The sequence below is a fragment of the Nicotiana tomentosiformis genome, chromosome 2, assembly GCF_000390325.3.
Source record: "Nicotiana tomentosiformis chromosome 2, ASM39032v3, whole genome shotgun sequence".
Lineage (NCBI taxonomy): Eukaryota > Viridiplantae > Streptophyta > Magnoliopsida > Solanales > Solanaceae > Nicotiana > Nicotiana tomentosiformis.
Genome location: NC_090813.1, coordinates 36141148 through 36156309, shown reverse-complemented (window position 1 = coordinate 36156309; position 15162 = coordinate 36141148). Strand labels below are relative to the sequence as shown.

At 36.2% G+C, this 15162-nt stretch overlaps 1 protein-coding gene across 1 annotated transcript in view; it reads right to left on the bottom strand.

Moving 5' to 3' along the window:
* Nucleotides 1–7372: 7372 nt before the first annotated feature.
* The window catches only part of LOC104113825 (protein SWEETIE), a 45234-nt gene continuing 37444 nt past the window's right edge, over nucleotides 7373–15162 (bottom strand). The window contains exons 40-48 of the mRNA XM_009624118.4: nucleotides 12869–12934; nucleotides 12382–12479; nucleotides 12201–12291; nucleotides 11933–12068; nucleotides 9929–10242; nucleotides 9727–9861; nucleotides 9434–9592; nucleotides 9235–9360; nucleotides 7373–8671 (exon numbers count right to left, since the gene is read on the bottom strand). Of these exons, the coding sequence (XP_009622413.1) occupies nucleotides 7655–8671; nucleotides 9235–9360; nucleotides 9434–9592; nucleotides 9727–9861; nucleotides 9929–10242; nucleotides 11933–12068; nucleotides 12201–12291; nucleotides 12382–12479; nucleotides 12869–12934 (2142 nt within the window). The 3' untranslated portion in view covers nucleotides 7373–7654. The remainder of the gene's footprint in view (nucleotides 8672–9234; nucleotides 9361–9433; nucleotides 9593–9726; nucleotides 9862–9928; nucleotides 10243–11932; nucleotides 12069–12200; nucleotides 12292–12381; nucleotides 12480–12868; nucleotides 12935–15162) is intronic.

The window sequence follows — 15162 nt, the reverse complement described above, 5'->3', positions numbered from 1 at the left end:
GTGGTAAGAAAAATTCTAGAACTTGGGGATGATTTATTGAGCTTCTGAAGCTTTCTTTGAAGCTAAATGATGGTCATGGAGTTACTTTCATCTTAGATATGCAAAAGGTATTACTTTCATCTTTTATTTGTTTTTTTTTTCAATTCTGTCCAGTTTTCTTTCTCACATTTATGTTTCTTTTGTCAATAGGGTTTACTTGATGCTGTGAAGAATGTACTTCCTAATGCTCACCACAGTTTTTGTGTGAGACATATTGAAGCTAATTGATAGAAAAATGGAGAAGTGGACAGATGGAGAAACTTTTATGGTGGAGTGCTTGGAGCACTTATGAAGAAGATTTCAATGATCAACTTACCAAGCTGGGTGAGATATCTGATGATGGTGCTGCTGCTAAAGACCTATTACATTATTATCACGACCCAAAATTTCACCACAGGCGTTGTGATGGTACTTAGTCTCTAAGACTAGGTAAGCTGATTACAATTACATTTCGAACCATTTTTTTAAATAGATAATTTAATACAAGTGTCGAAACCAAATGCGGAAAACAAATATAACCACCTCCCAAGACTGGTAATACTGAGTCACGAACCCTAACTGAATACATGCAATGATCTCAAGGATCATATATAATACTGTTCGAATAAGAGTTGACAGTACAATAAGATGGAAAGACTCCAAGGGACTGCGACGACAAACAGCTCTACCTTGAATCCTTACGATCAACACACTAACTCTGCCCGAGTCTGATATCTCCAATACCTGACTCTGCACAAAAATATGCAGTAGTGTAGTATGAGTACACCATAGTCGGTACCCAGTAAGTATCAAGACTAACCTCGGTAGAGTAGTGATGAGGTACGTCAAGACACTCACTAGTCAAATAACCTGTGCAATATAGCAGTATACAATAGTACTAGAAAATAACTAGCAATGATAGCAACAAAAATCAACCAGTGATATAAACAATAAGGCAATAAGAACACCATAATTATTGCTCAAACGAATAAGGAACACAAGTACAAATAATTAATCAAGTCCTTCAAATATAAATCTTTCACATATAATTCTTTCAGATAAATATCTTTCGAATATACTTCTTTCAAATAAATATCTTTCGAATATACTTCTTTCAAATAAATATCTTTCGAATATAATTCTTTCAAATAAATATCTTTCGAATAAAATTCTTTAAAATAAAGTCACTCCGTGACACCTCATTTCATAATCATAAAGCATAGGTCTCACTCCACTTTCATATTTTCGTAACACGGGTCTCAGCCCACTTTCATATTTCCACGGCACCTCGTGCCCATATTTATATCACAACCGCACGGATAACTCACGTGCCAAAATATCAATATATAAGATCCGCACAGACAACTCACGTGCCAATAATAAAATTATCATTTACTCACGGCAACTTGTGCCCCACGTCTCATTTCACAACTGCACGAACAACTCACGTGAAAATATCATAATCATTATATACCCACGGCATCTCGTGCCTACATTTCATATCACAACCGCACGGACAACTCACGTGCCAATAACATATTCCGCCCGACAATAGCCACATGCTCACAATTTCAACATGTATCAGACTATTATCAAATTTACTGAATTAACAAAACAACTTGCACAAGATATAAAAGTAATCACAAAAAAAGCACAACATTACGTGAAAATCACCAGCACAATAGCCCCACGTCATCACATAACATTCTTGACAATAGCCACCATTATCTCTCATATAGCCACCATTATCACTCCTATAATAGCCTCATTTATCCCTACCCCTGATAATATCAATAGCCACCCTTATCACTCCTATAATAGCCTCCCTTATCCCTCCGCCCTGACAATATCAATAGCCACCCTTATCGCTCTTATAGCCACCCTTATCACTCCTATAATAGCCTCCCTTATCTATCCATTTAATAGCCTCACTTATCACTCCGCCCGGATAATATTTCAACACATATAACAACAGTGAAATGCCACCCTTATGCCCGCATAATATCAACAGTGGGATGCCACCCTTATACGACGTATAACAGTAACCCAAATCACACAAAAATTCACACAGAATATTATCACAACAACACAACGTAATCAACTCGTATTTAAAAATTGCCCGTAGGCCACAACCTTTCCAAAGATACAACGGAATCAATTAATTTCACAACAGATATCCCACGACTCAACATAATGTATATAAAATCTCAAAAACAATAACAAGGATAGAAAAGTAACTCAGCAAGAACAACGCTTTCTTTAATCCAAATTTTTGATAAATATATTAATGCCTCTTAAACTTATTCAATTAATTATTTACAGATGAAAAATCCATAATGTAATTAATTCCAGGAAATGTCAACTCAACAAGTACACGAAATTCACATAAAAATCAAAGTAGCAATCATACCAAATTATCATATAAAACAAATTCGACAAACAAAGAACGAAACGTGACAAATAAGGATTAATAAGTGCCAGCAATTTCAAATTTAATACTTAAAAATGCCTACGACTTTAAACCAATAAAATTTGCACATATAAGTTCGAGTACGTACTCGTCACCTCGCGTACACGGCTTTCACATTATACAAATGGTACATACGACTCAATGCGTAAGGGGTAATTCCCCCACTCAAGGTTAGGCAGGATACTTACCTTTTTGAAGTTAGGCCGATATTCCAAAATAACCTTCTTGCGTGAAATGAACTCCGGACGGCTCAAATCTAGCCAAGTTATTTACATAACTTCATTAAAATTTATTGAAAATAATTCCGGATAATATAACTTCGACTTAAAATTTAACATAATAAAGTCAACCCGAAAGTCAACGCGGGGTTCGCCTCTCGGAACCCGACAGAATTTTTACGAAATCCGAACACCCATTCTGATACGAGTTCAACCATACCAATTTTATTAAATTGCGATAACGAATCGACCTCCAAGTCCTCAATTTAAGGTATAAAAAATTTCTACCAAATTCACTAATTTCATGATTCATGTATTTTAACAAAAATTGAGTTAGGAATTCTTACCCCAATGTGTTCCTTGAAAAACTCACGAAAAATTGCCTCACTTGAGCTTTCTTCATCCAAAAATGGAAGAATGAGATGAAGTCTCATTTTTTGACTTTATTCTGCTGCCCAGGGGTTTGTTCTTCGCGTTCGCGACCCTCCCCTCGCGTTCGCGATAAACAAATTCCTCAACAGCTATTTCCATACTCTTCTCCGACATCCTCTAGTATAATGGTCATAACATTTTTGTACAAAATTCTAAATGATATATGGTTTGACTTTTTGAATACTATACATCAAGGGCTACAACTTTCATGTTTTGATCATCTCTCAATTCCTTATAGATTGCGAGATATAAGTTTCCAAAGTCAACCCTGTGCAGCAAAACATTTCCTCTATGCGATCGCGAAAAGCCTTCCGCGATCGCGCGATTCACAGGCCAATATTTCCCATTTTACTCTTCGTGATCGCGGCCAATTCCCCGCGATTGCAATTCACACTATTGTAGCTAAAAACCAACAACTAAAAATGGCCTAGAAATGGTCCGAAACCACCCCGAAACTCACTCGAGCCACTCGGGACCCCGTTCGAATATACCAACAAGTCCTATAATATAATACAGACTTAATCGAAGCCTCAAATCACACATAACAACATCTAAACTACCTCGATCCTACGAATCGCAACCCAAATTCAAGAATATGAACTATGAACTTTCAAATTTCGAAATCAATGCCGATTTATATCAAAACAACTCCGATTGACTTCAAATTTTATAAGCAAGTCATAAAATGAAATTACGGACCTATTCCAACATCCGAAATTGGATTCCGACCCTGATATCGATAAAGTCAACTCCCGATCAAACTTTCAAATTTTATTTTCCAACTTTCGCCAATTTACGTCGAAACGACCTACGGACCTCCAAATCAACATCCGATCGTGCTACTAAGTCTAAAATCATCATACAGAGCTATCAGAATCATCAAAAATCCATTCCAAAGTCATTTACACAAAAATCAAACTCCGGTCAACTCTTTTCGCTTAAGCTTTTGAAACAAAAGTTATTCTTTCAAATTGATCATGAATCATCCGAAAACCAAACTCGACCTTGTACGCAAGTCATAGCGTATATTACTAAGCTGCTCGAGATCTTAAGCCACCGAACGAGACGCTAATTCTTAAAATGATAAGTCGGGTCATTACAATTATCCACTTCAAGTTTTATGTACAATGTATTTTGATACTCAGTGTAAAAACAAGATGGTTGACAACAATTTCACTGAATCATTCAATGTATGGTTTCTTCACGCAAGACATATGCCAATCATCAAGATGTAAGAGGAGATAAAGATAAATGTTATGAATTTGTTGGCTACAAATGGAGATAAGATTAGTAAATGGAATGGTGACTTCACTCCAACTACTTTGAAGCTTCATAATGATTATATGGCAATAACACTTTACTGCAAGGTTGAATTTAATGGTGACTTTGGATATGAAATCAGTGAAGGTGATGATAGACATACTGTGGATTTTAAAAAGAAAAATACACATGTATAATTTTGCAGTTATCTGATATCCCATGCTCCCATATAATCAAGGCTATATTGTATGACAAGGTATGAGTCACAATTATCTTTCACTGAATCATTCTAATGTTATCTAATTACTAATATATTTTTACTTTGGTAGGGTGAGCCACAGTCACAAATCTGAAGATGAAGGAATGGACTTTGACAGTGAACCTGTGACACAACAGACACAAGAATCATCTTATACCACAACTGCTTTATCATAAGGCTATGGTCTTGTTATTGGTACTGATGAAGATCCACCTCTGAGGTCAATGGTTATTGCTGAATCAGAAATAAGACTTGTAGTTAGAAAGCTGTCTGTAAGGCCACTAACAGGAACAAGAAGAATTCAATTTTATGAAGATGCAGATAAAGTGGCAGTGCCATCAAATTTGTCTTACTCACCAACTAAGGCAACTTGTAAGGGAAAACCAGCTGTCACACTCAAGCAGATCCAAGATGAAGCAAGAAAAAAGAAAATATTGAAGATGACATCAAATTATAAAGTTTAGCAAGTTTAGGAACCTTTTTAGGATAGATGCCTTTTCGTTAAAAACTTACATTATAAATGAAATTTTGGCTATTGGTTTTTGGTGATTTCAGACCTTTGGGATAGATGTTTTTTGATTAAAAATTTATATTATGGATGAAATTCTGGCTGATAGTTTTTTGGTAAACTCAATACTCTTCTATTTGACTTAAAATGGTTTTATGCAAATGAATATTATTCTAAATATTATTTTAGTTGGTTTGTTGCTGTTGGATTCTGTTTGACTTAAAATTATTTCAGTAAGCAAGCATGTGTATGTTTGTGGCTATATTGTATAGGTTTCGAAGGAACTTATATGTGTGGAGGGCATATTTGATCAAAATCGTTTAGTTGAAGGGCATATTTGATCATAATGCATTTACACACTGTTAACAAGTGAACCCGTTTTACTGAAAATCCTTCTAAGCTGCACATTATTAGCTCAAACTATCATTTCGGATTTAAACATTTCATCTACGTTGTTGCAAACTCATTACATTAAAATCAAACCATTACACAAGCAAAAATTACATAAAGTCATTACATTCCACTCATTCATATAGTCACAAAATATGATTAAATTCCATCTAATATTCAAAAGCTATATAACTTAACTATATAATATATAACCAACAATAAACCCAACAAGGAAGCACAATAACATAACAATTACATTTTCTCTCTTCTTTTCATATCTCCCATCATTTTCAGTAGAGAAAGGGAGATTATCAATAGCAAAAGATGTCTCCAAATCAGCAACTATATCCCTCAATGATTTAGTTTCAAGCTGAACAACAACAACTTTTTCTTTCAAATACATGATTTCTCTCTTAAAAAAATCAGCTTTTTTCTTCAAGTAATCATTTTCACCAACAAGAGTATACTTTTCACTTTTCAATTTGTTGATGACAATAATGCTCTTGGATGAAATTCGTTATCATCGCATTCCCAATAGCCACATGATATTGGATGCAACATAACAACTAAATTTGATTATAATTCAAAAACGAAAAAAAATCCTATAAACACAAATCTAAAAATTTAAAAGAAAACAATAACTTACATCAGGTTTATAACACCTAAAGAAATGTCTCCCAGGATTTTCAGGAGTCCACGAAGTGATATCGAGTGCAACATTTCCACATCGACAATTCCTTACACGTCGATTAGAAGAGCTCGATGTTTGCGACATTTCATGAATGAAGAAAAAAAAATAAAGGACCAAAGTTGTTGGAACTTAAAGACTAAACCCTAAGTAATTCTGAAATTGGGTCAACGATTTGGGAAAAACCCTAACAGACCAGCTATGGTGAGAGGAGAAATTGGGAGAAGAAAGCGAGATGAGAGAGTGGGTAAATAAAATAAGATTGGGGTTTATTAAAAAAGAATACAGGGTCGGGTCGGGTTTAATAAAATAAGTGTGATGGGTCGGGTGGTTTATTATTTAAAATCAGGGTATAGATAGAATGCACCAAATTATGACATGTGTCAAAATCCGGTGCTAAATATTTTATTAGTGAGGTCTATTAAAAAAAGGCATATGTAACCCAACTTATACACGGTAAGGGCATGACTGAGTCCACATTTTAACGACGGGCAAATGTGTTCAATTTCGTATAGTTTACTGGCGTATCTAGACCTTTTCCGTAATTTATAAACTTGAAACTTTGGAGCCAAAATTTTTAACTCATATAAAGTTGTGTGTTTTGAATCTTTTTGTTGCCTTCTAGTAATTTTCTCTTAATAGTAGAGTCATTTCAGTATTCTCTTGCCAACATTACCACGATATAAGTTTTAGCTTTTCTTCTATTGTATGTATGGCATAATTTTAGAAAACTCTCACACCTAAATATTAAACAAGTACCAATTAAAGCTTTTAAAGCTTAAAAGCTCACTACTTCCAAAAGAGAGTTAGGACCTCAGAAGAATTTGAGTTTTTATTAAATTTCTTAAGCAAATAATGGGTAAAGGAGTTCATCACCCCAAACTTCAAGCATATTGTAGTCTTCTTCCATTTTTTAAAAGTCAAACGGAAAAGTCATGGCTATTTACTCATTTATGGTTCAAGGGCTTATTTGAGTCTAAAGTTATACAAGAGATTTGGTGATATTATGAAGATAAGTTAAAAATTTACCTTAAATATGCTCGAGATAATTGACTTGTGTTATCACAATTCAATAACACAACCTACGTTCAAAACATGGCTATATCAAACGAGTGAATGCCCTGCGCTCTAAGCTTAAGCTGCACCTCTATCTATATTTAGCAAAATCATTACCTCATACACAATAGATATCATTGTTAAGTACATTCCTGGAAAATAATATCTTTATAATGAAAGAACCTTAACCTCACGCATTACAAAAACAGAACTTCAAACTTCAATAGAACTTGCCAAACACGTCAAAAAATAATACTGACCATACATAAACCTATTATAGTGACCTTTCCTAATTGTGGTGTCCCAGTATTTTAACTTCAATATACAGACTTATGGAGGCAATAGGATGTGCTAATCATTTTTCGTCAAGGCCGACTTGTGTTTTACCTTCTACATTTTTAGGAGACAGCTCAGACAAATCTATATTACAACGTTGGTCTTCGTTTTCTGCTTTCCTCTCCTCATGGTGATCCTTGACTCTGGTTATGTCCTTCACATCCTTCTCCTCGTGGTGATCATCGCATGTAGTTTGTTCTTTTACGTCCTCATGACAATCATCAAGTGGCATGCAACACTCCTTTTCCATTTCAGCAGGATGAAGATCAGGCAAAGCACCTTCATTTGTTTCACTAGATTCCGGTGTACTTCTCTGATGATCCTCATAAGAGGAATCATGTGCTTTTACAACTTCAGCATGTTCCCCGAGTTCAGAAGACAAATTGCTAACTGTTCTCTTTTGGCCCTCCAGGTTTTCACATGTTTCAGGGCATTCTCCTACCTCAGACTGACGTCCAGGCAAGAGCACATCATCGTGGCTTAATGCTGTTATATCCTTCTCCATATGGTGAGTATCAGATAACACCCCGTCATGGAAGCCATCTTGGGAACCAGTAAGCTCCTGTGTCTGGTTGTTGCTATCGGCATTGACTGACAGAGTGTTATTGTCACTAGCAATTTGATTTTCAGCAGTCATTTCTTCTATCTCATTCTGAGGTATAGACATTGAATTTCCCTTAAAGCCACCATCTGAAATTGTAACAGTAGCTTCTTCTACCTCGTTATGAGGTACAGAAATAGAGTCTCCCTTGAGGCCACCATCTGAATTTGTGCTCTCAATTGAGTGAGAATCCTGAAAGTCGGTTTTAGTTGGGCCGTCTTCATTAGTAGAAGGAAAAGACTGAAAAGTATCCCAATCATCGTCTTCCTCTTCCTCAGACTTGTCCTCAACCTCTTCTCTACAAGCAGCTGAAACAGTAGTTTCCTCTTCTCTACTTTCCTCTATTTTTGCAGGCAACTTGATACTTAAAGATGGTCCTGTGGAATTGACTTGTATTTGGTTCTGGTCTTGCATTACAGAAGCACGTATTATATCCTGTAAGCATAACATTCAATAGACTGAGAATCTCTTTTTGGTTTCTGTTAACCAAAACTCTTACTGATGCTGAACCACTTAACACATGCCCTTCGGAACCATAGTTAACTGCCAGACTTCTAACATTAGAGAAAGCAGAAAAACTCTCAGCTCAAACTATTAATGCCTGATTTCCTAGGCAGTCAAAATCTCAAAAGAAGGGAAAGGGCTGCATTACTACATAAGCACCTCTTTTGTGAAAATCTATGGGCCACACTTCCGTTTTGAAACATCATACGCTCTTTCAGATATAAATGAATTCTTTCTAAATTTCAAAAATTTCAAGTTTCAAATGTATTTGACACAACCAATTTAAACCATGATGGGAGGATTTGTCCACAAAAAACATTTGAAATATGATAACATTTAATTGAGGAGATGTATCCGTTATGTAGTAACATTACCAAAAAAGAAGAGATCTTGCAAAAGAATAGCAAATAAAAAGGTTAATACCACTAAAACATAAGAATTAGAGATCATCAAGAAAGAGTGCGTATTTCTCCTATTTTTAATAAAGTTATCACCTGCAGTTGTTGCTTTCTTGTAATGGGCATTGTCAGTAAGACCTCCTTGATATAAGCAGATGAGCCAGGGAGTTGAGCCAGTTGTGCAACTAATTTTATAGCCGTGATCTTCAAATCACGTGCTTCCTACAATGTAAACAAGATCAATCAGACTGTGAAGGCAGATGAAGCAAAACATAAGCTTCATATATGATAGAACCTGAGAAGAATTCTCTGATGTTGTAAAAAGGAGAACAGCTTCCAAAAACAGATTCATTAGGCATTTCTGACACTCATTAGTTCTTGAGAGTGTCTGAAGAAGCATCAAAATTTTCAAACACTCCCCAGCAATAGCCACCACTTCCCTGTTCATAGGTGTCTGTCATCAAGAGAAACATCAGGTTCTGTAACTGTGTGAAATTCAAGTCACCGGCTCCCCCCAGCCCCTGGCGCCAACAACAAGAATGGAACTCGTACAAGTGGGAAATAAGCAAAACTGAACACTTTGGCTACCTTAAAAAGTTTCTGGATTACAGATCCAAGGTCTTCAACAAGTTCCCCAACAAAGAACACAAGGAATGAGTTAAACTCTGAATTGGTTTGTCTTGTTAGCATGCCTTTCAATATTTGCAACCCAATTGCTTGGACCTGCAGTTGAAAAATTATGTTCGCTAACCAGTTAACAAAATCATCATTTGCAATAAAAATTGCTTACTTGAATGTCAGAATTAGTAAGAGCACTCCTGAAGCATCGAGTTGCATGGCATATCATGACATATAATATTGGTTTACATCCTTCGTTTTCTTCGAGAAGTTGAATTTCAAATGCTAGTTTAGTAAATGAAGTAGTCTGTTCAAGAGAGAGAGCAAGCTTCAGCAGCAGCAGTTTATGTAAGTGGGAGCTCTTATTCTTCTCAAGCTGATGAATTCCTTTAGTGCAGTTCTCAGCAAAAATAACACTCGCAGTCAGACAAGTTCTTGCTATTGTCGTCAAGTGCCCAATGCTATCATTTCCAAGTTCAGAGATATCTGTAGTTAGAGCAAATAACCATCAGTCAAGTAAAATAAATATGTTACTGTGGACAATTTAAGATTGGAAATTAATAAATGGACACACTGCACTTTCTCTAGATTATGGAATTGAACCTGGAGCTCACCATATGGATCAAGAATACATTTTTCTTCATGTTTCCAAGAATCACTTTCCCCAACTTGGTTGGGGCTGAAATGTAGATGTTGTTCCCAAGAATCACTATTTGGGTCCAAAATACAAAATACTTCATTTCTTGTGTTTAAAGAATCAAATAGTGTGAAGGACGATTGATAATTATAGTACAACAGTTTGTTCATTGGCAGTGGAAACCAAAGAGAAGTATGACCAAGGCCCAAATAAGAGAGCTTGCAGGCTGTGTTGTGCGGACTCTTCAAAATCCCTGCGCAGGTGTGGGATCCACACCAGATTTGGTCAACTTACCTTGTGTGCTTTGACTGCATCTGTGACCGAGAAGTATAGATTGATTGGGTATTTAGTTTGATATATATATATATAAAGTATGAGAATGCTTTACTATTACGTGAGAATATCTTATAAATAAAATATTGGGCATTTATAAAGAATTAAATTTTATTAGTTTTAGTTCAATAACTTTATCGGATACCCACACCCGACTCCGAGCAACATAGCTTGCATGGAACTTTGATAAAAGAATCTCCTCTTAGAATATACACAAAATATTCTCAGACATGCTCTCTTTTATGCATGGTGTCGACACACTCTACAAATACATGCAGGGCAATGCACAGAAAACTGTTGCAAAACTTGATCCTCCTAACTTTTGTGATTAAAGGGTTCTTCAGAAATCAATGGAAAACCATAAAATTCCCCTAGAACGTTAGAACGTCAAGTGTTAAATGCATTGCAACCATGCCTCTTAATACTTCAGGTCAAGGTTTGTCAGATTCTTTCAGAAAAACCATAAATATATTCCACAAAAGGAAATACAAGCTCACATCTAACTAAGTGAACTCTCTGAACACAAAGTTCTTCATATCACTTGCCACATCCATAGAAATGTTTAACTTTAGAATAATTTGCAGACAGATTTTGAAAGACAAGCAGGACCAGAAAACACAATGGAAGCAAAGGATCTATATAGACAACACCAACTAATTGAGATTCAGAATTAGTTGTTACACTTACATTCAGTCCGGTATTTGTCAAGAATCTTTTATTCTCTTAGAGACGTAAAAGCAAAGGACATATGTAGACAGCACCAACTAATTGAGATTAAAAGGTAGTTGTGTTACACTTACATTAAGTTCGTTATTTTTCAAGAATCTATTATACTCTTACAGACATATCTTTCTGTAGGAGTAAGTGCGAGATTTGAAAAAGCTCTAGTTTCGAGAACCCCTAATTTGCATTAACAGACAAATTATTTACTGCTGGATTGAAATGAACCCGAATAGAGTGAAATGGATATAGAGGATTCGTGTAGCTGACGCCCGCTAATTTGGGATCATGAAATATTTGACTGATTTTTACATGCGCAAATGAAACACAAACATGAAATTAACCGACTCCATACATTGGGGAATGAGTTAATTATGATTACTAGACTGAACAAGATTCTAAAGAAATCCAAGCTCAAAAGCTTTCTTTTACAACCTAATAATCAAAAGAACAAGGACCTGAATGTTCATTATGAGAATTGCTTACCAGTAACATACGATTTCATTAAAGAAGTTAGACACCGGACAAAATCATGAATTCTTGAGAGAGAAAATTCAGTTGAAGCCCTTTGAATGCACTTATAACCAACCAAAAGAAAAGCCAAAATTGATTTCAAACCCATCTGCACGAAAACCGTAAAAAAAGAATTGCTCAATTCTCGTCAGATGAAAAATTGGGATGCAATGGAAGCAGTAGAATCATTAAAATATTAACTAGAGACAAAAAGGAACTGTCTGTAAGACATGACACCCACCTTTGGCTCATAACGTTTTAAAAGTGTCGGTGCTGTGGTAAGTAAGACAGAAACAATATCGTCCTGACTTGAATGGTATTGAGACGTTGCACTGACAAAGACAACGCAAGTTAGTTCAAAACTACTTTTTGTTACTGTTTCATGTATATGGTAATTTGACTTCACTGAAAAGAAGCGGTACCTAGTGAAGGATTTAAAAAGAAGCGCCAAATAAAGTTCTGATACTAAATACACAAAACTTTCCGTCTTCAGGAAATCTGTGGGGCAGTTCTGCACAATCTACCAAACCAATGAAAAAGAAACAAGAAGTTCAAAGACAGATCCTTTATGGGGCTGTTATGCACATATAGATAAGAAATTCAATTATGTGCCTGCATAACTATAAGAAAATACATTGAAATTAAGCCATAAAGAACTTACCAGTATCAGGTCCTTTAGGTTACACAAAGATATTATTTGACAATAAAAGGTCGTGCATAAAAGGAAATCATAAGTAATGCAAAGTTTACAACAACATACATAGAACCAGGGTTCATATCAATTTCACTTAAGATTGGTAAGCCATCTTGCATTTCAATATAAAGAAGGACCTTGACGTGTAATAAGGACCCTTCATTAGATACATCCTGAAAGTAATAGCATGATCATGACATGAAATGGGATGTCACCTGTGATAAAATAGAGATTGCAAGATTGTCCCATGTATCTTCAACAAATATGGAGAAAAAGCAAACCTGCATCCATTTCAATTATTACTTTGATTAGACTTCACGAGAGGCATGTCAAATGAGAATATCTAACTGAAAACTTACTGCACCTCCTCGCAAAAAATGCATTAAAATAAGACAAGAAAAAAGAAATGAAGGAAGACATTGACATCCTAGAAGAAACCTCCAGGGCAACTAGTGTACAACAATAACAATAATAAACCCAGTGTCATCCCACAAGTGGGGTCTGGGGAGGGTAATGTGTACGCAAACCTTATCCCTACCTTGTGAGGAAGAGAGGTTGTTTCCGATAGACCCTCGGCTCAAAGAATAATGAAAAAGAAGCAAAACACTATAGCAACAACAAGGTAATAAGATAACGGAAGCGAACGACGCAACGAGTAATAATAAAGATCTAAGAATAAGAAAATACAAGAATAGTACTAATACTACTGGTAAAACTAGGAGAAAATCTCGACTACCTGTCAACTTGCAACCCTAATACTCGGCCTCTACACCTTACTATCAAGGGTCATCTCCTCGGTAAACTGAAGCAATATCATGTCCTGCCTAATTACCTCTCCCCAATACTTCTTCGGCCTACCTCTACCCTTCCTCAGACCTCATGGTCAACCTCTCACACCTCCTAGCCGGGCAATCTATGTCTCTCCTCTTCACATGCCCGAACCATCTCAACCTCGATTCCCACAACTTGTCCTCCACAGGTAGCACTCTCACCTTGTCCCTAATAACTTCATTCCTAATCCTATCTCTCCTGATATGCCCACACATCCATCTCAACATCCCTATTTCTGCTACTTTCATCTTCTGGACATGAGATCTCTTGACTGACCAACACTTAGCCCCATACAACATGGTCGGTCTAACCACCACTCTGTAGAACTTACCCTTAAGTCTTGGTGGAACATTTTTATCGCATAAAACACCAGAAGCGAGCCTCCATTTCAACCACCCCGCTCCAATACAATGTGTAACATCCTCGTCAATCTCCCTGTTGCCTTGGATTCCAGACTCAAGATATTTGAAACTATCTCTCTTGGGGATGACTTGTGTATCAAGTTTCACTTCCACTTCGGCTTCATGCATCCATCACTGAACTTGCACTCCAAGTATTTTGTTTTTGTCCTACTCAACTTGAAACCTTTAGACTCCAGAGTCTATCTCCAAGCCTCCAGCTTAGTGTTAACCCCGCCTCGCGTCTCGTCAATCAGCACTATGTCATCTCCTGGGCTACTAGTGTAGAAACCAAAAAGTTAATCCGTTAATTTCCTTTTTCCTTTTTCACTAAAAATTTCAGCTAGCACCTCCCTGCACAGCCTCTCAAAAACTGCATCAGAAAAGGACTAGAAGAAGGAAATGAAGGAGGATATTCGCATACAAGAAAGCTTGACAAGCAACTAGGGTAGAAATCGGAAAAAGTTAATATGTTAAATACTTTCTCCTTCCTTCCTAAAAGTTTTAACGGGAAAGACTAACCAACTAGAAGTTTAAAACATACGCCTATTTTCCTTCCTGATACGTCAACTCAAAAACCAAGCTAGTTTAACTGAACTGTCAGTGTCAACACAGTAAATAGCACTCTTGAACGCCCAGTCCTATGAACTTGGAAAGAAGGGACTCGATCTCAGCAAAGAAACTGTGTCCTCAACCTCTAACGTCATAATTGGGACATTACCAAGAGAACTTTTGGGCTTTCTGGACAAAGTTATGACATGCTCAAATACAATAAGCAACAGTAATGCATACTCTCTAGCTTCATAATGATGGGTAATAGGAACTCCAAATGAGAGTTCTGGTGGCTCCATTTTCTTTTCTTTTTTTTGTTTTAAACAGGTAAAGCTCTGGTGGTTCCATAACCAAGTATGAGTCGGCGATGGGCTTTAACCTGCGTGGAGTATCTTTTTTTGATAAAGCCAGCATTCAGTATCTTAAGGTGGTCTTTTCATCATGTCAGATGCCAAAGTATCAATAAAAGCAATTTGCAGAAAGCCACATGTAAGAAAATATCAAGATTCAATTACAGAAGTTCACATTAACTTCATTAGAGATCTTTATATGGAAAAAATTGTCAGAGGCCTATGCGCAGAAGAAGAAAGAAACATATATGACAAGCATGCCAAAAGCCTTTTGTTTGATGATAATAAAGGTTCAAAATTGGAATGTAAAAAATGAAGAACCACAGCATGGATATTCTCCAAAGAAGAAACCAATTTTTCAGTGACAATAATTACAAT